This window comes from Vigna umbellata, chromosome 3, assembly GCF_029865625.1.
Source record: "Vigna umbellata cultivar VRB3 chromosome 3, Vumbellata_1.0, whole genome shotgun sequence".
Taxonomy (NCBI): domain Eukaryota; kingdom Viridiplantae; phylum Streptophyta; class Magnoliopsida; order Fabales; family Fabaceae; genus Vigna; species Vigna umbellata.
Window position 1 is genome coordinate 6876250 of NC_142167.1, and position 21451 is coordinate 6897700.

The 21451-nt window shown below is 34.9% G+C and overlaps 1 protein-coding gene and 1 long non-coding RNA gene across 3 annotated transcripts; one reads left to right on the forward strand and one right to left on the reverse strand.

Annotated features, from left to right (window-relative positions):
• Positions 1-5685: 5685 nt before the first annotated feature.
• On the reverse strand, positions 5686-6337 carry LOC148201509 (uncharacterized). The gene is made up of 2 exons (XR_015785325.1): positions 6202-6337; positions 5686-6066 (listed from the first exon to the last, which is right to left on the reverse strand). It is a non-coding gene; the product is annotated as an uncharacterized LOC148201509 (long non-coding RNA).
• A 39-nt stretch (positions 6338-6376) lies between these two features.
• On the forward strand, positions 6377-9556 carry LOC124825397 (Plasma-membrane choline transporter family protein). Of its 2 annotated transcripts, none has more exons than XM_047298000.2 (5): positions 6377-6528; positions 6616-6900; positions 7104-8018; positions 8660-8893; positions 9024-9556. In XM_047298000.2, exons 1-5 carry the CDS (start codon positions 6511-6513, stop codon positions 9198-9200), a joined length of 1629 nt encoding a protein of 542 aa, XP_047153956.1. In that variant the 5' UTR covers positions 6377-6510; the 3' UTR covers positions 9201-9556. The 2 variants fall into 2 exon arrangements, with proteins under 2 accessions (XP_047153956.1, XP_087967230.1); XM_088111104.1 differs by having other exon boundaries at positions 7218-8018.
• Positions 9557-21451: the final 11895 nt, after the last annotated feature.

Below are 21451 nucleotides of genomic sequence, written 5' to 3' on the forward strand. Positions count from 1 at the left end.
CTCTAACACTTACAAAATATAAATAACATTTTTCTTACAAATTCTCTATATTGAAGTGTTTTTTTACATAATTTTACTAACGATTCTTTATTATCATTTATTTATTTTATTTTCCGGACTAAAATAATATATAAGATTAGTGATTTTCAAGGATAGCAATTTTACCATCATTGGATGACAACACTATTTTTCTCATTTTTTTTCATTCGTGTATTTGCATTTACTTTTGAAGTAGAAAAGAGAGAGGAATAAAGGAAGTCATTATTTATGTTTGGATAAAAGGATATGAGTGAAAATATGAGAAAGAAATAGGAGGGGAGTAGAGCTACCTCACTGATGCAATGAAAAAAAAAAAAGTGGAGATAAGAAGAAAAGAAAGTTGTTTGGTTGGGAACTTCTCCATAGTTGATGGAGTTTTTAAGAAGAGTTTTTTTTTTTTTTTATATTCATCCTTAGTTAAATGTTTTAGTTTAATCGGAAGAAGTTTTTTAAGTTAGAACTCGTTCTTATTTAATGCAATTTTTAAGAGGATTTCCTTAATTAGAATTTGTCCTTATCCAATATAATTTTTGGAAGAGGTTTATTGGTTGGAACTCATCCTTAACCAAATGTTTTAGCTCGATCATGAGAGGATCAGGTTGAGAAGTTGTGGTCGATTGGTTAAAAAGGCCGAATGGTTAAGATCGACTGGTTGAAGTCGAATGGTCGAGCCGAATGGTTGAGGCTGAAATGCTAAGACTGAAAAGTAAACAAAGAAATTCAGGTCGAGTGGTTGATGTCGATAATGTCAAGACTAAAATGTCGACAGAGAAATTTAGACTGAATGGTTGAGGTTGAATGGTTAAGGTTGACTTGCTGAGGTTGAATGATCGAGTTGAATGGTTAAGGTTGGATGACTTAATAGGTCGACTAGACAAATAGGTCGACTGGACAAATAGGCCGAAAGGATGATGTTGAATGGTTGAGGCCGATTATTTGAACAGGCTGACATGGTGAGGGTGAAGTGTTGAAGCCGAATGGTTGAGGCCAAAATGTCAAGAATGAAAAGTAAAGAAATAAATTTAGTTAGTTGGTTTGTGGTTATCAATTGTTAAGTGTTAATCTGACATTTATTCTATAACTGATCTGTTTGCCAATCGATTAAGATAAAAAACTAAGATTACTGACAAGGAAGATTGATCAAGATAATCGATCAGTATGATTAGCTAAGATTATCAATCCAGATGATCGGTTAGAATGATTAATCAGAATGATCAGTTTAAGATTAATCGACTAGAATGATCAATTTACGAGTAATTGATTCTTGTAGGTTATTTTATTGAAGGAAAAGTTGAGAGAGAGGAACACAATATATAAAACTGCATTGATATTTTATTGAGGAGTGCTATTGCTTTTATAAAGCAAATAACTGAACGTAAATGCACGTAAATGTTGGCATCTATAACCACTAACAAATTAGTGCTCTTAGTGCCTAAAAAATAGCAAATAAATCCTACCAGTCAACATGACTTTTATTTTCCTAAAAAATAGCATAACATATTATTTTAATTTCTAAATTTCCAATAGTCATCAATCAACACTCCTCCTTGACTTTGGAACTGCAAACTCTAAGCTTTTGTCTCAAGAACTCAAATCTAGATTTTGGAAGTGCCTTGGTTAGGATATCAGCCACTTGATTTTCTGTTTTGCAGTAAACTAGTTTCACTTGTCCTTCTCTTAAAAAGAAAAGCTTTATCTTAAAATGCTTTGTTTTGCCATGAAAAACTGGATTATTTGCAATTGAAATTGCAGCTTGATTATCCACAAAAATCAGCCATGATCTTTCTTATCCAAACAGTTTGATTGACAGTAGCTGCAACAGCAACATACTCTACTTCTGTTGTTGATTGGGCTATAAGTTCTTGTTTTTTGGAACTCCATGAAAAAACTCCAGAACCAAGAGAGAAACAGTAACCAGAAGTGCTTCTCATATCATCAACACATCCTGCCCAATCACTATCTAAATATCCATGAAAACTTAAGCTTTCAACTTTGTTGAACCATATACCATAATCAATTGTGCCATTAACATATCTAAGAATTCTTTTTGCTGCTTGAAAATGAATTTCACTAGCACAACGCATGTACCTTGATAACAAACTCATCGAATGCATGATATCTGGTCTGGTGGTAGTTAAATACATTAAGCATCCTATTAAGGATCTAAACAACTTTTCATCAACCTTTTCAGCACCATCTTCTCTGCAAAACTTTTCTTTTTGGTTCATTGGAGTTACAGCTGACTTACACCCTTCCATGTTGAACTTCATAAGGACTTCCTTTGCATACTTTTCTTGGCACACAAATATTTCATTTTTCTTTTGCTGCACTTGCATACCAAGAAAAAATGTCATCTTTCCAAGGTCTGTCATTTCAAAGATATTTTCCATTTCTTCTTTAAACTTGTCAATCATCTCCTTAAAATTTCCTGTAACAAATAAGTCATCAACATATAGAGATATCATAAGTATATCTTCGTTCACCTTTTTAATATATAAGGTGTACTCACTTAGACTTTTCACAAAGCCTAAGCTCATTAAATGTGCATCAATTCTGCTATACCAAGACCTTGGTGCTTGTTTCAAACCATATAATGCCTTTTTCAGTAGATAAACCTTGTCTTCTTGTCCTTGAAGAGCAAAACCTTTTGGTTGTTCCACAAAAATTTCTTCCTCCAAATATCCATTCAAAAATGCTGATTTTACATCCAATTGATGTATAAGCCAACCTTTTTGTGCAGCTAGTGCTAGCAGCAACCTTGTTGTGTCTAGCCTGGCAACTAGGGCAAATGTTTCAGAGAAATACACCCCAAACATCTGAGCATATCCCTTGACAACAAGTCTTGCCTTGTATTTGTTCACAGAACCATCAGGATTGAACTTGGTTCTATAAACCCACTTTACTCCAATGGCCTTTTTATGACTAGGTCTATCCACTAACTCCCACGTATGATTTTTTTTCAATCATTTTAAGCTCCTCTTCCATAGCATTTATCCACCTCTTGTCAGTCGCAGCCTCTTCATATCCACTAGGTTCCATGACCGCAACATTACACCTTTGATAAATGTCAGAAAGCAATCTTGTTCCTCTGACAGGTTCATCATCCACATCTTCATTCTCCTCCTGCAATCCAAGCTCATTGTTGCCTTTCCAGTTCAAACAATCAAATTGTTCAAGGAATTTGTTGTCTTTCCAGCTCCAACAATCAAACTCCAAGAATTTCACATCCCTGCTAACAATGACTTTGTTGTTATGTGGAAGATAGATCCTGTAGGCCTTTGAAATCAAGCTATAGCCTACAAAAATTCCAGGTTCTGCTTTCTTGTCCAATTTGTCTCTCTTAATATGAGGAATATAAGAGAAACACAAGCAACCAAATATCTTTAAATTAAAGAGCTCAGGTTTGTAACCGTACCATGCTTCAAAAGGCGTTCTTTGTTGTAAAGCTTTTGTTGGCAGTCTATTGAGTAAAAATACTGATGTATTTACAGTCTCTGCCCAGAATTTTTTAGGCAACTCTTTGTCATGAAGTAAGCACCTAGCCATCTCCATAATCGTCCGATTTTTCCTTTTTGCAGTGCCATTTTGCTGAGGTGAATAAGGGCTTGTAAGTTGGTGTTCTACACCTGTATCTTCACAAAACTTGTTAAATTTTTTGGAAGTATATTCAGTTCCATTGTCGGATCTGATCATCTGCATTTTGCACTTGCTTTGATTTTCCACCAAAGTTTTAAACTTCCAAAAAATGCCAGCAACTTCATATTTAAACTTCATAAAATATATCTAACACATTCTTGTCATGTCATCAATGAAAATAATATAATACCTACTGCCATTCAATGATTTTGTGCTCATAGGACCTTCAACATCTGTATGTGTCAATTGTAGATTTTGTATAGCCCTCCAAGTCTTGTGTTGTGGAAATGAGAGTCTTGTTTGCTTTCCATATTGACAAGCAATGCATGTAGGAAATACTTCTATATCAGGTAAGCCTCTGACCATGTCATTCTTCTTCATGAATATTAGAGCATTATGATGAAAATGGCCCAATCTTTTATGCCAAAGTATTGTACTACTGACCTCTTTGTGCACTGCAGCCTGTTCTTCACTCATGAAGTCCAAAGTAAAGTTTTTTCCTTTCATTCTAACTTTAAATACTTCCTTGCCTGCTGAATGTTTAAACATGCAGTTTTTGTCTTCAAACAACACCTTATAACCTTTTTCAAGCAATTGAGGAACACTCAACAGGTTTTGGTTAATTTCTGGAACATATAAAACATCTGAAATCAGTTTCAAACCTGTTTGACCTTCAATTGTTACTGTTCCTTTGCCTTTTACTGCAATATATGCTCCATTACCTACTCTGACTTTAGAAAGTGCAGTTTTGTCAAGTTCTTTAAAGAGTTCTCGATCATAACTCATGTGATTTGTGCAACCACTGTCTATGAGCCAACTTTCTGTGGAGCTATTGGTAGCAAAGCATGTAACAACAAATAATTGTTCCTCTTGTGGTTGATCCTCAGCAACTTTAACTTCTCATTGTTGTTGATGAGATTTGCAAATCTTTTCCATGTGCCCTAGCTGCCCACACTTATGACACTTTACATCCGGTCTCCACCAGCACCTTTTTTGTGGATGATTGGTTTTCTTACAGTGAGGACAAGGTGGAAAAACCTGAGTATTATTATTCTTATTGTTGATCTTGTTTAATCTTCCAAGTCTGATATCAGTGTTCTACTTCTTCCTTTGTTTGTTGTCATTGCTCTGGAATTTGACTTGAAAAGCACCCTCCACAGATCCTTCTTGCCTCATAAGTCTTCTTTGCTCTTGGGCTTGTAAAGCATGTAGCACCTCTGCTAAAGTGATCTTAGATAGATCCTTTGTGTTCTCCAAGGTAGCTATAGAAGCTTCATATCTTTCTGGTACTGATACAAGAATTTTTTCAACAATTCTTGAATCAGAAAAAACAGTGCCCAACAATCTTACTTTGTTGGCAATGCCAAGCAACGTATTTGAGTACTCTTTGATGGTATCTGATTCTTTCATTCTTTGCAGTTCAAATTCTCTCATTAAATTCAATACTTGCATGCTTCTAATTCTCTCATCTCCTGCATATTCTTCCTTCAAGTAATCCCAAATTGCTTTTGTTGTGTTGTGAGACATGATCCTGGTGAAAATTAGTTTTGAAACACCAGAAAATAGACATGCCTTTGCCTTTGCTTTCCTGGTTTTTTTCTCCTTGTAGGTTTTCATCTGGGCTACAGTGGGGTTGTCAGGCAGCGGAGCAATATCGTAATCGTCCTCCACCGCTTCCAAAGATCCAAAGCCTCTAGAAAGTTCTGCATTTTTATGGCCCAGAGATCATAGTTATCTCCATCAAAGATAGGAGGAGCAACTTGAGAGAAACTTGTTTCAGCGTCCATAGGTCCCGTAAGATATAGCTGTTGATACCAATTTGTAGGTTATTTTATTGAAGGAAAAGTTGAGAGAGAGGAACACATTAATATAAAACTGCATTCATATTTTATTGAGGAGTGATATTGCTTTTATAAAGCAAATAACTGAATGTAAATGCACATAAATGTTGACATCTATAACCACTAACAAATTAGTGTTCTTAGTACCTAAAAAATAGCAAATAAATCCTACTAGTCAACACGACTTTTATTTTCTTAAAAAATAGCATAACATATTATTTTAATTTCTAAATTTCTAATAGTCATCAATCAACCATTCCAAAGATATACCAAGTGGTTTTCTTAATTGAAGGAATAAAGGGGTTTGAAAAAAAAAAATCTAACCACAATATATATGGAATGTTACAATCCGAAAGAAATTTGTTAATTGAAACTCGTCATTAATCAATGAAGTTTTGGAGAAGGGTTTGTGGTCATTATCTTCAATTTCTATTTCCTTTCCCTTTTTGAAGTGCACTGTATAGCGAAGGCCCACGTACTCTGTAGCTGTTCTCCAACTCGCTACCCGACACCCCAATTCGTAAACAGAGCTCATGTAAAAATGTGTCACCTATGAAAAAAAAAACATCGTAAAAGCACTTCTTATGTTAACGGAGTTACAAACGAAAGATTAACATTTTTTCAAAAAACAAAAAATGTTCATTTATTTATTACTGAGGAACAAGCATGGTACGCAAACATTTACTTTCTAATTCTGTACTTTCCTTGCATGTCTGATAAAATATTCGCGTTTTACGAACCCATTTCCACGTGCTGTGTTTTCTTCTGACACGTGACAGCAGCGTTGCTCCACGCGCTGTTATGGCATGTTTGCAGTTCGCAACTCGTGGGTCCAACATAAAAGATACTTTCTTAGAAGGCAAAGGCATGGTAAAAAAAAAAGTCCAAATGAAAATAAAATATAACAGTTCAAGACAGTAACGTCATCTCTCTACCAACATTCGTTTCTCAACTCAGCTGACACACCGCAACGCCGCCGCCGTCGCCGCCGCCAATGGGTGTCGGAGAGCCTGTGAGTTGATGGTTTCAGCTTTTTGTGTCTAAGGGGGTTGCTATTCTGTGCCAAGTTTTAATCTTTCTTTTGTTTTTGGCATGGTAGGTGGTGGTTGAGAAAGAGAATGAAACCGTGGTTGGAGCAAAGAAGGAGGAAGACTTGGAGAAAGGGGAAGTGGATGTTGAAGAAGAGAGAAAGGTTAAGAGCAATGATGTTGTGGATGATCAAAGTTATGATCATGAAGAATCTCATCTCGCAGGTTTCCACAGGTTGAACCCCACGAACCCTTTGAGAATTGTGATCAATAGTTCCACAAGAGCTGCAACTCCTTCTGCTGCTCAATCTCAGCGTCCTCACACTCAAACTCGCTCCACTCCAACCCCACTACAGGTACTTTTCTTTCTCTCTGCAGAGGAGTGAAATGCCTTGTTCAACTCAATTTTTTTAAGGAAATTTGCATCTCTTTTGCTAAAGATTGTAATGGGTTCCTTGAGTTTGCAGTAATTCTGTATGTGTTGTGTTTGTTGTTTTTTTCGTGAATTTTTTAATGTTACAATCTTATAAGGTATTGTTCTATTCCCCTGTTTTAACAGCAACCCGAAGTAGCGAATCTGAATTCGAGAAAATATACCAACAAAATATCCTTGTTTCTCTTTGTTCTCCACTTGTTTATAGCTGTTGCGTTGGTGTGCTTTCTTGTGTTCAAGGGAGTTCAAGGGCTTATCCAAGAATCGGAATCTACCAAGAGGAAAGAGAAAGACGTGTTAAAGTATTTTCTTCCACAAGTGGAGGCTTCATCTTTTATGAGCATAATCCTTGCGTTCATTTGGCAAGGGGCGATCAGGAAATGGCCCACTTTGATGCTTCATTTCATACTTTGGTTTACTTTTGTTATGTCTCTGGCTGCTGGGATTCTCCTTATTTGCTTTCAAAAGCCTGCCACCGATGGTGTTGGAGTGTGTTTCATTGCTTTTGCAATTGGCAATGGCTTATATGCTTGTTGGGTTAGTCACAGAATTAAGTTTTGCTGTAAGGTCTTGAGTCTGTCTCTTCAACCTGTGTCCAAATTCCCTGATCTGAACAAACCCACATATCATGTTCTTGGGGCTGGATTCTTGTGGATATCTCTGTGGATTTTAGCTGTGATTGGAGCACTAAACTTCTATTTTCCTCCTTTAACCATCATTCTGTTGGTGCTGAGTTTGCAATGGACTACTGAGGTCATGAGGAATGTCGTTAACATCACTGTTAGTAGGGCCATTGCTTTGTATTACCTCAGAGGAATGCAATCTAACACCCAATTTTGTTTTCTGAGAGCTCTGACGCGGAATCTTGGAAGTGCTTGTTTGGGGTCTCTCTTTGTGCCTGCAATTGAGGCCCTGAGGATTGTTGCACGGGGACTCAATTTGCTTGAGGGAGAAGATGAATTCATGTTCTGCTGTGCTCGTTGTTGTTTAAGAGTCATGGATTGCGTTTTCAGAAATGGCAATGGCTGGGCATATGTTCAGGTAACTCTGCAAATTAACAGATTTTAATCGGTACACATAACTGCACTTCATGAAATTCAGTCAATGTGTGATTCTCATTTGTTAATCTTTCACTTTTGGTAAAATTGAGTTTTCCCTATTGAGCCTACAATCAATGTGTTTCGATGGCTAAAAGCTAACGCTTTGCTCAGACATGCCTCTCCATAAGAACTTATAGAACAGAAGAAAAAAAAATATTACATAAGTTTATTTTCATAAGTTCTCATGCATAAATTGTATTAACTTATATTAAACTCATTTCATTTTTTTCTTAATTTTCTCTCCTACAATACAAGCCATTTAACAAACATGCCTTTCTTACGTTTTATTGGTTGGTTTTCTCAAAGTAAGATTTACCTGTAAGCTTGATAATTTTGTGTGTTTGTCATATACCCTTTGGATTCTTTCATCACATGGCCCCTACCGAGTTTCAAATTTTTATAGTGGTCATTTTGCTTGTGATGAAGATATGACTGAACAATCACTATCTGACTGCCTCTGCTTCAGAGTGGTCCTTGCTCCAACTTTATTTGACTACACATTCAACACCGTTAGTGCATAGTTCAAGAAAAGGTATTTAACTAAACTAAGTGGTTTGAACTCATTTGAATTCATCTAAACAGATAGCAGCATATGGAAAAGGGTTTGTGAAGGCATCTCGAGACACTTGGGGCCTCTTTGAGAAGGAAGACATGGTGCCAATTGTAGACTCTGATATAACCAGCTCAATTTGCTTCCTCACAGGAGTTTGCAGCGGCTCTATTTGTGTCATTTTTGTAGCTGCTTGGACCCATACAGTACACCAATCTTTCACAGCTACCTTATCCCTCCTCACATTCCTCATTGGATACCTTTTGGTTGGTACCCTTTATCTCACAACTTTTGTATTATTATTATTATGATGATAGTAGCAGTTCACAAATGAATGATTAACATGTGAGCAAGTGGTGTTAATTAATTAACATATTCAACTTTTTGACTCTGCAGACCAGAATTGCCATGGCAGTGCCTCATGCCTGTGTGAGCTGTTACTATGTATGCTATGCTGAGAATCCAGACAATAGATTGTTTGATAAAACAATTAAGGATCGCCAAGGCTTGTTAAAAACTGGCCGTGATGTGGTTCCAACACCAAGGGGATTCAGGAGGTATACGAGGAACTGATCCGACTTCAAAGTTCTTATCTGGCTTCTCTATTTTCATTGATTTTGCAGACATGGTTTGCTAGACCGTGTTGTGTCCAAAAGGGTTGAAAAATTGGAGTGAAAACCAAACCATGGTGATGGTTTTGTTGAGAATGATCTGGTTGGCACAAAGGTGGAGGGTTATCAACATGGCCACTGCAGAAAGTGATTTGTGGCCCCCTCTCTGTACTGATATGTATAGTTTTTTGCATATATACTTTTAGGATATTCGTTAGGTGAAGTTATTTATTGTATCATGTGCGTAGAAGCCACTAACTTTTTATTTAATTATTCTTGCAAGTGTTCCACGACAAAAATCAAAACCGAGTTATTGCATATTGTTTCATGCTCCATATAAAAGGTTGTTTTTTTTTATTCAAACCAATGGCATAAGATTTTATTGTATATTGGAACAGTTACACAACTTCGAAAATTTTAAATTTTAAATTTACAGAAAGGCCATAAAGTTTATTTCCAAAAAAAGAAGACTTGAAGAAATTCTAGGACTAATTACTTCATCCGTGTCCTTCATTTTTCTTTTCTCAGTGTAATAGTTTTTGTGAAGTTTTATTTTCAACTAAGATTAAATAAGGATGAAGATGAATGCATTTTGTTTTCAACTGTTCTGATTTTTTAGGGAGTATATTGCTGTATTTGTTGTTACTTATGTCTTGTGTTTTGTTTTCGATTAATGATTTAAATATATTAATATAACTTTTGAAAAAAGGAGAATTTGTGGTTCTTTTATTTAGGTTTCAATTTAAAGGCATCAAACTACCTAACATTAAACACAAAAAAACATTAAAGTTGTAATACTGTTGATGACATCAGGAAGTGGAAAGAAATTATTAAAGAGATCAAGGGTTGCTATAGGTCAAAAAGTTAATAAAGTAAATTGCATATAGACCATCAATAGTTAGACTTCAGACTTCAATCCGGTACGGAGATGGCGTGAACAAAAAACAAACAGTTTTTTTTGTTGTGAGGTGCGGTGTTTAAAATTATTATTATTATTATTATTATTATTATTATTATTATTATTATTGATTATGTAATAATTTTAGATTAATTATATAATGATCGTAGATAATGTTAAATTATTACAAAAAAAATGTTGGTAAAGTATTATTATTTATCTCGAAAACCTTAGTAGGAGTGTGTTGGTTATGATTGTTGGTAACAATGAGATTAGTAGGAAGTAAGCACGGTCTGAATTTTGGTGGTTATTACTCTTGGTAATATAACTTCTATTATATGTTGCAATTTGCTTTAACTTTTTTTGGTGAAAAATTTAAAAAAAGACAATTTCTGTCGAAGATGGAATGACTTGTAAAGAAAGAAATATATCATTGTCGAGTAAGTAATTCAGCTTCTAGAAAATGTTGTCCATTGGTTAATTAAGTCAAAAAGTCTATTAATTTTTACATTCCAACTCTTTCCTCTATATAATAATGTCAGTGGGAAGAAAAAAGCTAGATCCTTCATGTTCCAATACAATATTTTCCATGGTTTGAAAGTTTTAAGTATGTGTTGGTAGAGAAATATTAGACTTAGGTATGTTAGTTTTGAGTGATTAACTGTTTACATAAAATTGAAGGTGGGAATTTGCGATCATATTTTAAGTTCATTTGCAGTGAATTGAAAGTGACGAGTGCGAGATTCGTCCTTCATCCCATCTCGTGTATTATGAAAAGGTTTATGGGTAGGTTTAATCATTTGATAAAATTATTTTTGGTTTAGCTATTACGTGTAGTACTGATTTTTTCATCCCCTGTCTTTGCTTTTTGCTTCAACCAATTTGAGAGATTCATAAAGTACTGTTTAGTTTTTTTTTTCTTCCACAAAAATATTGAACATTTTTTTATAACAAATACATTAATATTTTTTATTTATTATAATAATAATCTATTATTTCAAATGATTTTTACCAAAAAATATAGGTTAAACTCCTCTAGTTGTCCCTATTTATGTAGGTTTTTTCCATTTTAATTTCCGTTTTTTAAAAATCTCCAATTGAGTCCTAAATAGTGTTAATTTGAAATAATTGAGCATGTGCCGTTAAATTGACTTAACGAGGTTGGAGGTTGACGTGTTAATTTTTTTAAACGTGGCATGCTGAGAGTTGAATCGTGGCATGGTGAGAGTTTTATATGTGAAAATTGGTAAAATGTGATAATATAATATTATGGAATTCTGAAATGGGATTTAGGGTTCAATAAAATTGAAATTGGGATTCAATTTGGGATTAAAAAACTGAGAAGAGAGTGCACCGCAACCTTGCGCGAAGTCCTTAGTGGAGACGATACATACTTAATTAGGGATTTGAAGCTTCATCATTGGAGTTTCGACGTGAATCGCGAAGTCGTTCAACGTGTGCGTGAAGTGGTTCGACTGGAATTTGGTGGAAGGTTAGCATCTCTACTTTAGATAGATATGAATTTAATATTCGGTATTTTTTGTTGTTATCTGGCGATGCTTTTTTGAATGTGAGGTTGGGATTGTCTAAAAATGTGGTGTTTGCATATTGCGCTTGTGGTCCCCATGTCCCCATAGTTACACTTCGTTTGTTTTGTCATTATCACTTTAGTAAGAGTGTTTTTTTGTTGTTTTAGGCTTATTTCTAGGTGTAGAATATTCTTGATTGTGTTGTCTGTGATGGATGATGATATAGAGGTTGTTATTCACCATGGGGGAAGTTTGTCAATGACGGCTGCTTGAAGTATGAAGGGAAAAGTGATACAATGTTTTTTTATCCTGACTTATGGAGTTATTTTATTGTAGTCAGTATAGTCAAAAGTGTTGGGTACGATGAATTTAAGGAGTTGTGGTTATCTGTTGGATGTGGTCCTGTATTAGACTATAGGCTAGAAGCCTTGTGTGATGAATTTTTAATGGATAAAAAATAAAAAATATCAAATTATCTTTAGTGATAATAGTAATATAAAATTATATTTAAAAATAATATATTTTTTGGTAAAAATTATTTTAAATAGTAAAATAAAAAATAAGTAAATAATTAATATAATATTTATTTATTAGGAAACTGAAATTTTTTTGTTTAAAGAATATTTTTCTAAAATATAATTTAGTCGTGGTTATAAAATCGGTTAAAAAAATGTTAGAATGGTTCACGTATTCCATTAAGATGGTGGAATCGATTACATTCTGCAAAGTAATCAATTACGTCCTCCCACAAAACTTTAATGAAATCGATTCCACTCCTAACTTACACCATAGAATCGATTACATGATGGAATGATTCTTGATTCATCTTCACCTCAAGTTGATCTTCATTTAGATGGGTTAATTGTTCATCTTCAACCTTAACTCCTCTTCAATTGAAAGACCATGGACGCTGTAAGTTGGCCTACTTGCAACCTGCATCAAAACTCTGTAAACCATGAACAATGTTTTCTATGAACGAAGAAACTCACCTCAAATAATTCGCAAAAGACTCCCTTAACAACTGCCAAACACTAATGACCAGTGTCTTTCTTTCTGGGCAAAAAGAGTTTTTCCCCTTACATACCCTCAAATATTCCATTAGTGATGAATGAAAAACCGCAAATCATCTAAACAAATGCAATTTTAAAAGGCAAATCTGTCTCCACCGCAGAGATTCTGTCTCTTCCTATGTCCTGATGACTCTCTTCCTCCGCATTCAACTCTCTTCCTTCGTACTCAGTAGTTGCAGCAGGGTGTTTTATTGATCTCCATTTTACATGAATATTTTGCTTTCATTTGTACATTAAGAGTGATCGTGGTGTGTGGTGGTCGGTTTGAGCAGACATTGTGGTTGGGGTTTTGGGGGAGATTTGGTGGTTTTCTATTTTGGTGTTGCGTGCTCTTACCCTTTTCAGGTGACTTTCAGACGACGTTGAGGCAGCTTTGGGTGTGTTCTTGAAAAAAACGGTAACACTTTTTGTCTATTTTTGAATATTTTTGATTACGTGTGGAACTTTTGTCGTTGACGTCTGCTATGGGATTTGAGGTTCTGACATTTGAGCTCGTGTTAGAAAATTTGTAGAAGATTTCTGAAGGGATTTACTTGAACTGAGTTGCGGATTCGGGATTTGGTCATTGTGTCAGATCCATCGTTCATAAGATCGTATTTTTTGCATTATTTATTTTTTAGTATAATTTTGATGTGTTATTTTTTGAGGTTGAATTGAATTTTGGTTTCCTAGAGTTTATAGTGAATTGAACTTTGAACCGATTGATGAATTGTGATCTTGTAAGTACTTACATACAATCAATTTTGTTCACATTATTTATTATTTATATTATTTATGTTAATCATATATTGTATTTTGAAACGTAATTTTTTATCCCAACTGTTGCGAGTGGTGGTGTTATGCAGTCAATTGTCTGAGTAAGAAAGTGTTTATACTGAATTCATTAGGACACAAGGGTCGAGCACGAAAATGGGTAGATTAGGCAATGGTAAATGAATTTGTCGTCTTACGAATTTTGATAAAAACTATATTTGTAGATAAAAGTATACACAATGGTGGTAGTTGCATGGGCTGGATCAGTTGTTATCTTTGGTCGACAACGATGGAGGCAACCATCATTGACATCTTAATGTTATCGAAGCAGAGCTATTTTCCCAACCAAACACGTAAACGTTAAGTTGAAATGTTTTTTCAATGGTGTAGGAAGAATGTCCAAAACTGTTTTACAAATTAAAATAAAAATTTAATTTATATTTTATAAAGTTAAATTTAATTAAAATTAAAATTAATTTATATTTTATTAGATTAAGTTTAATTAAAATTAAATTTTAATTTATATTATATTTTGAGTAGTAATTTTATTTATATTTTATTTTAAAAATTTATAAAATATATATTTTTTTAATATTTGCGATATCTACAAATATTTTTTAAATGAATATTCAATAGGTAATAATTGAGATTTTTTATTACAAGTCGAATAACAAATAGATACATATCTAACCTGATCCATTACCATCCTTAGGAGAAAATGATATACTTGTGAGTTATCCAGTTTAAATAATATAAATTCATTAAATTCTAGATATTTCAGTATCAGTTGATCAAGACATGACAACTAAAAACACAAAAAGTGAATAATTTGACAAGAAAGAGATTGTGATTAGATATTTTAAATATAGATAATATATTATATATATGATTGTAAGGTTTTTTGTTTATGAGATGACAACGAGCAATAAATTCATTCCACACATAATATTTATCAGAATCAAATGGATAAAAATGCCTTTAAGAGTAGTTGGACACATAATACTACCATGAATGAAAATCAGTTTGAGACATCTCCATTTCCAAACCATATCAATAGATAATTTGTATACACAACTTAGGAGTTTGGGATGCCTTGTCTAGTAAACTTAATTGACATCAATGTATCATTAGTACACTCCACCTATATAAGAAATTCACCATCTTTCGGGTTCCGACAAGTATGCTCTCACTCGAACCCTTCACGGAAGATCAGGGTCGATCACCAGTGCAACCCACAAGGGGATCCCACTAATCAGATTCCTTACACCTTACAAGTAGGGATGACAACGGGTCAGGTCGGGTACGGATAATAATGCCTACCTGCAACCCAACCTGACAAGAAAAAATCCACTCGTTACCCGCACGGATACCCGCTAAAAAAATACCCGCGGATATTTTAAAACCCGTGGATACCCGCGGATATCTACAAATATTTAAAAAAATATATTTTTATAAATTATTAAATAAAAATTTAAATACAATTAAAAATATATATATAATATAATATAAATTTAATTAAATATAAATTAAAATTTAATTTTAATTAAATTTAACTTTATAAAATATAAATTAATGTTAATTTTAATTAAATTTAACTTAATAAAATATAAATTAAATTTTTATTTTTGTTTTTTTCGAGTAGCGGATATCCGCGGGAACGGATAGTATAATACCCGCACTCGACCCATTTATAAGCGGGTATTAAAATACTCGCTACCCACAACCCGCAGGTAGTAAATATTCGCAGATATTAACTATCCGTCGCGAATTTTATCCGCGGATATCCGCAGGCGCGAATTTTTTTGCTATCCATACTTACGGGTTTACTCAACCGTTGACTCGCACACATGTCACACTCCTTGGTCCATGTTTCAAGACAGGCTGAATGGGGAGCCCTCAAGCTGACGCTTGGAGCATGCACATGCCGAGACACACTTAAGGCATGCGTTGTCGTCCACAAACGTGACGATGACGTCTCCATGAGCATTTCAACAGCCCGATCTTAGGCCACCATCACAATCTGTGTCGGTCAATGTCTCGAGTCGATCGATAGACTGGCTTTCACCATTCCACGTCCGACTGAGACACATCGTCAGCCCCTATCCGCTTCCCTCTTGATAATTTCAATCACTCTTTGACTCTATTTTCAAAGTTACTTAGGGATATAAAGAGTGCATTCCAACCCCTAAGTCTAAAAAATCATGACTTTGAAAATTTTCCAAATCTTAGCACCAAACACCAACCTACCCAAGTCCCACCACTAAACTTGGTTATCTTGAAAACCAACCAAATTGACAAATTTCTTGCACTGAGATTTTTATTATGGTCATTTGGGGATATAAAGAGTGCATTACAGCCCCTAAGTCACAAAAACCATGACTTTGAAAATTTCCCAAATTTAGGCACCAAACACCAACCTAGTCAACAGGAAAAAAAATGGAAAAATGCATCTATAGGTCGAATTTGGAGCTGATTTTTTGTAGTCCACTATATACCAACATAATTAATTTTCCGTACAAATTTCATTCAATCCGTTAAAGGAAATTAATTTTTATGAATTTTGAAGAAAGCGGCTAAACTTCAAAAATTCTGAACTACTTCAAGATGGATTAGTTTAGCAACCAAGTCTTCACAACACCATTTTCATTCCATTTGAAGTGTTTTCCAACTTATGAGTCTAAAAAACCATAACTTCGAAATTTTCACAAATCTTAGCCCAAGCACCCAGCACAAACCTAGCCAAGTCCCTCCACCAAAGTTGGCTAGCTTCAAAACCAACCAACAAGACAAATTTGTTACACCAAGATTTTTACAGTAGTCATTTGGGATATGAAGAGTGCATTCCAGCCCCTAAGTCTCAAAAACCATGACTTTGAAAACTTTCCAGATCTTTTCACAGCGCACAAACTTTGCCAACTCCCACCACCAAATTTGACTAGCTTGAAAATCAACCAAATCGATAAATTTCTTGCACCAATATTTTTAAAGTAGTCATTTTGGGACATGAAGATTGAATTCTAGCCTCTAAGTCTAAAACTCCATGACTTTGAAAAATTTCCAGATCTTTGCACCAAGCACCAATCTAGCCAAGACCTACCACCAAACTTGGTTAGTTTAAAAATCAACCAAATTGAAAATTTTCTTGAAACAAAATTTATTGTAGTCATTTGAGGACATAAAGAGTTCATCCCAGCCCTTAAGTCTAAAACATCATGACTTTGAAAATTTCCCAAATCTACGCATCAAGCACAAACCTAGCCAACCAAGAACAATGGAAAACTGCATCTATAGATCGAATTTGGAGCTAATTTTTTGTAGTCCACTATATATCAGCATAAGTAACCTTCCCTCCAAATTTCATTCAATCAGCTCATGGAAATTACTTTTTATGAATTATGAAGCAAACAATTCAAATTAAATTTTTTTGAACTACTTCAAGAAGGATTGATATTGCAACTAAACCTTCAAAGCATCATTTCGTTCCATTTGAATTGTTTTCCAACCCATAACTCTCAAAAATCATGACTTCAAAATTTTCACAAATCTTGGCCCAAGCACCCAGCACCAATTTAGCCAAGTCTCACCACCAAAGTTGGTTATCTTGAAAACCAACCAACAAGACAAATTTCTTGTGTCAAGATTTTCACAGTAGTCATTTGGCAATATAAAGAGTGCATTCCAACCACTAAGTCTCAAAAACCTTGACTTTGAAAATTTCTTAAATCTTGAAACATGGCACAAACTTAGCCAAGTCTCACCACCAAACTCGGCTAGCTTGATAACAAACCATACTGACAAATTTATTGAACTAGGACTTTTACGCTAGTCATTTGGGGACAAAAAAGTACATTCCAGCTCCTAAGTCTAAAAAACAATGACTATGAAAATTTCCCAAATATTGGTACCAAGCACCAACCTAGCCAACTCCCACAACCAAACTTGGCTAGCTTGAAAACCAACCAAATTTACAAATTTCTTAAACTAAGATTTTTTCACTAGTCATTTGGGGATATAAAGAGTGCATTCTAGTCCCAAAGTCTCCAAAATCAAAGCTTTGAAAATTTATCAAATCTTTGCACCAAGCACCAAGCACCAACACCCGCACCAAACATGGCTAGCATGAAAACCAACCAAATTGAATAATTTCTTGCACCAAAATTTTGACACTAGTCATTTGGGGATATAACGAATGCATTCCAACACCTAAGTCTCAAAAATCAATGTTTTGAAAATTTTCCAAATCTTAGCATAAAGCACCAAGTTAGCAAACTCCTACCACCAAACTTGACTAGCTTGAAAACCAACAACACAAATTTCTTGCACCAAGATTGTTATAGTAGTCATTTGGGAACATAAAGAGTGCATTCCAACCTCTATGTCTAAAACACCTTGACTTTGAAAATTTTCTTAATCTTGCCATCAAGCATCAACTTAGTCAAGTGTCACCACGGCTAGATTTTAAACCAACCAAGAAAACAAATTTCTTGTACCAAGATTTTGACAGCAGTCATTTTGGGATAGAAAGAGTGCATTCCATCCCCTAAGTCTAAAAAATCATGACTTGCAAAATTTTCCAAATATAGGCACTAATCACCAACCTAGCTAAGTCCAACCACCAAACTTGGCTATGTTGAAAACCAACCAACAACACAAATTTCTTGTACCAAGATTTTTAAAATACTCATTTGGGGACATAAAGAGTGTGTTCCAACCCCTAAGTATAATAAACCATGACTTTGAAAAATTTGCAAATCCTGGCACCAAACACCAACTTAAATAAGTTTCAACATCAAACTTGGCTAGCTTGAAAACCAACTAAGAAGATAGATTTCTTGCACCAAGATTTTGACAGTAGTCATTTGGGGATAAAAAGAGTGCATTCCAGCCCCTAAGTCTAAAAAACCATGACTTTCAAAATTTCCAAAATTTAGGCACCAAACACCCACCTGACCAAGTCCCTTCACCAAACTTGGCGAGCTTGAAAACCAACCATATTTCCAAATTTCTTGCACCTAGATTTTTGCAATAGTCATTCGGGGATATAAAGGTGCATTCCAACCCCAATTCTAAAACACCACGAGTTTGAAAATATTCTAAATCTTGGTTCCAAACACCAACTTAGCCAAGTCCCTTGAAAACCAACCAACAAGAAAACTTTCTTGCACCAAGATTTTTGCAATAGTAATTTAGGGATATAAAAAATGCATTCCAACCCCTAACTCTAAAAAACCATGACTTTGAAAATTTCCCAAATCTAGGCATCAAACACCAACCTAGCCAATCGGGAAAAATGACAAAATGCATTTATAGGTAGAATTTGGAGCTAACTTTTTGCAGTCCACTACATATCAACATAAGTAACCTGCCCTCCAAATTGCATTCAATAATGCTCACAGAAATTATTTTTTATGAATTTTGAAGAAAATGACTCAACTTCAAAAATTTTGAACTACTTCAAGATGATTGGTTTTTGCAACCAATCCTTCATAGCACCATTTTCATTCCATTTGAAGTGTTTTCCAACCTATAACTCTGAAAATCATGACTTCAAAATTTTCACAATTCTTGGTCCAAGCACCAAGCACCAATTTAGCCAAATCCGACCACCAAAGTTGGCTAGCTTGAAAACCCACTAACAAGACAAATTTCTTGTACCAAGATTTTCACAATAGTCATTTGGTGACATAAAGAGTTCATTCCAGTTCCTAAGTCTAAAGAACCTTGAGTTTGAAAATTTCCCAAATCTTGAAACAAAACACCAACTTAGCCAAGTCCCACCACTAAACTTGGCTAGCTTGAAAACTAACTAAATTGACAAATTTCTTGCAACAAGATTTTTATAGTAGTCATTTGAGGTTATAAAGAGTGCATTCCAACCTCTAAGTCTAAAAAACCATGACTTTAAAAATTTTCCAAATCTAGGTACAAGCACTAAGCATCAACTTAGCCAAGTTCTTCCACCAAACTTGGTTAGCTTGAAAACCAACCAAATTGAAAATTTTCTTGCACAAAGAATTTTATAGTAGTTATTTGGGGATATAAAGACTCCATTCCAACGCCTAAGTCTAAAAAACCATGACTTTCAAATTTTCATAAATCTAGGCATCACGCACTAAGCATGCCAAGTCCAAACACCAAACTTGACTAGGTTCAAAACCAACCCACAAGAAATATTTCCTGCTCCAAAACTATTACAGTAGCCATGGAGTACTATAAAGAGTGCATTACAGCCAACAACCATTATGAATCATGTTTTTCATTGCACAAGTATATAGTCTTTCGTCTTCCTCAATTTTTCACAACATTTAAACTGAAAAACAGACAATTACTTTTTGGGCAACTTAGAACAGAAAAAGAGATTAAAATTTTGTTTAAGATGAAGGGAAGGGAAGAATCAAAGCGACAATGGCCAAATCTTAGTGGATCTTGGCAGCAAGGTCACTCTGCCACTTACAATACTATGTCGCGTATTTTAGTCGTTTGCAAATGATTCTGCCTGACGCTCGATGGGAATTGCGCTTCAAGGCGTCTTGTAAGGCTGATTCACCGTACGAGGTTCACCCACGACACGTGCCTCTAGGGGACAAGGCCTCCTATTGATGGTCGGTAAACAAACGCAAACACACTCATCGCTTCTAGCCCGACTTCTAACTTATAGGCGTCCCGTCATAATCTAACGCACATTAGATTCACGCCACTAGCTTTTCAACCAAACACGATGACCAATTATGCAAAAAAATGGTTCATCTCATACTAGTTTGAATTATTATTGCATCACTGTCATCAGTAAGGTAAAACTAACATTTCTCACGATGGTCTAAACCAAGCTCATGTTCCCTATTGGTGGGTGAACAATCCACCACTTGGTGAATTATGATTCATAGTGATAGGAAGAGCCGATATCGAAGGATCAAAAAGCAACGTTGTTATGAACACTTGGTTGCCACAAGCTAGTTATCCTTGTGGTAAATTTTCTAACACCTCTAGCTTTAAACTCTAAAGGACTAAAGGATCGATAGGCCACACTTTCACTATTCATATTCCTATTGGAAATCAGAATCAAACGAGCTTTTACCCTTTTGTTCCACACTAGTGTCGCACCAGCCAAACTCCCCACCTGACAATGTCTTTCACTCGGATCGACCGACCGAATTCGGTTTTAGCACCCACTTGTCCTACACCTCTCAAGTCATTTCACAAAGTTGGATTAAACTCAAGCTCAACAGGGTCTTCTTTCCCCGGTGATTTCGTCAAGCTCGTTCCCTTGGTTGTGGTTTCGCTGGATAATAGACAAGGACTATGAGAATCTCGTTAATTGCGCTGTTAATTGAATGCACAATTAATATAATCGATTTGCAATAAATGTTTGGTCAACATATTTAAAAATATGACCGTTGTGACAGTTATGTCAAGCATTTAACCAGTTTTCAAATATTAACAAACTTAGTCGAATACAAGGAGCATGCAATCGATTAAGTAGAAACACTCAGCATATATTTGAAAACTTTTCTTCTGAAAATACATCACAGCACACTTGAAAAATATTTGTGCAAAAATACGAGTTTTAATCGATTTAGTCAATAATGTGATCGACTTAAAACTTGTTGTTTTGCCACACTTTAAAGTTCAAACAGCCGAAGCTAGGTGCTTGTGATTTTTCATTTCCGAAACCTCATATTATGCATACACAGATAAAATCACATATCAAACATAGTGGTATGCTATAATCAACACATTATGTTCACAAATATGCATGTACTAATACAACACAGTAAGCATAAACATATAACATGTATAACACAGTACATACACATGTGTTAATATTAATTATGTGTTGTCATCATCAAAAACACAAATATTACTGAGATTGTGGGTTCAGCTAAACCTGTGCTCCCCCTATCAACAATCTCATCAAATATATAAAGATCTCACTCAAGGACACCACCAAAAATCTGGTATCAGC

What these genes read in the sequence shown, in the direction of transcription:
- LOC124825397 (XM_047298000.2), top strand. An exon ending in CCACTCCAACCCCACTACAG is followed by an intron (nt 6,901 to 7,103) that starts GTACTTTTCTTT and finishes CTGTTTTAACAG; the next exon opens with CAACCCGAAGTAGCGAATCT. An exon ending in ATGGCTGGGCATATGTTCAG is followed by an intron (nt 8,019 to 8,659) that starts GTAACTCTGCAA and finishes TCATCTAAACAG; the next exon opens with ATAGCAGCATATGGAAAAGG.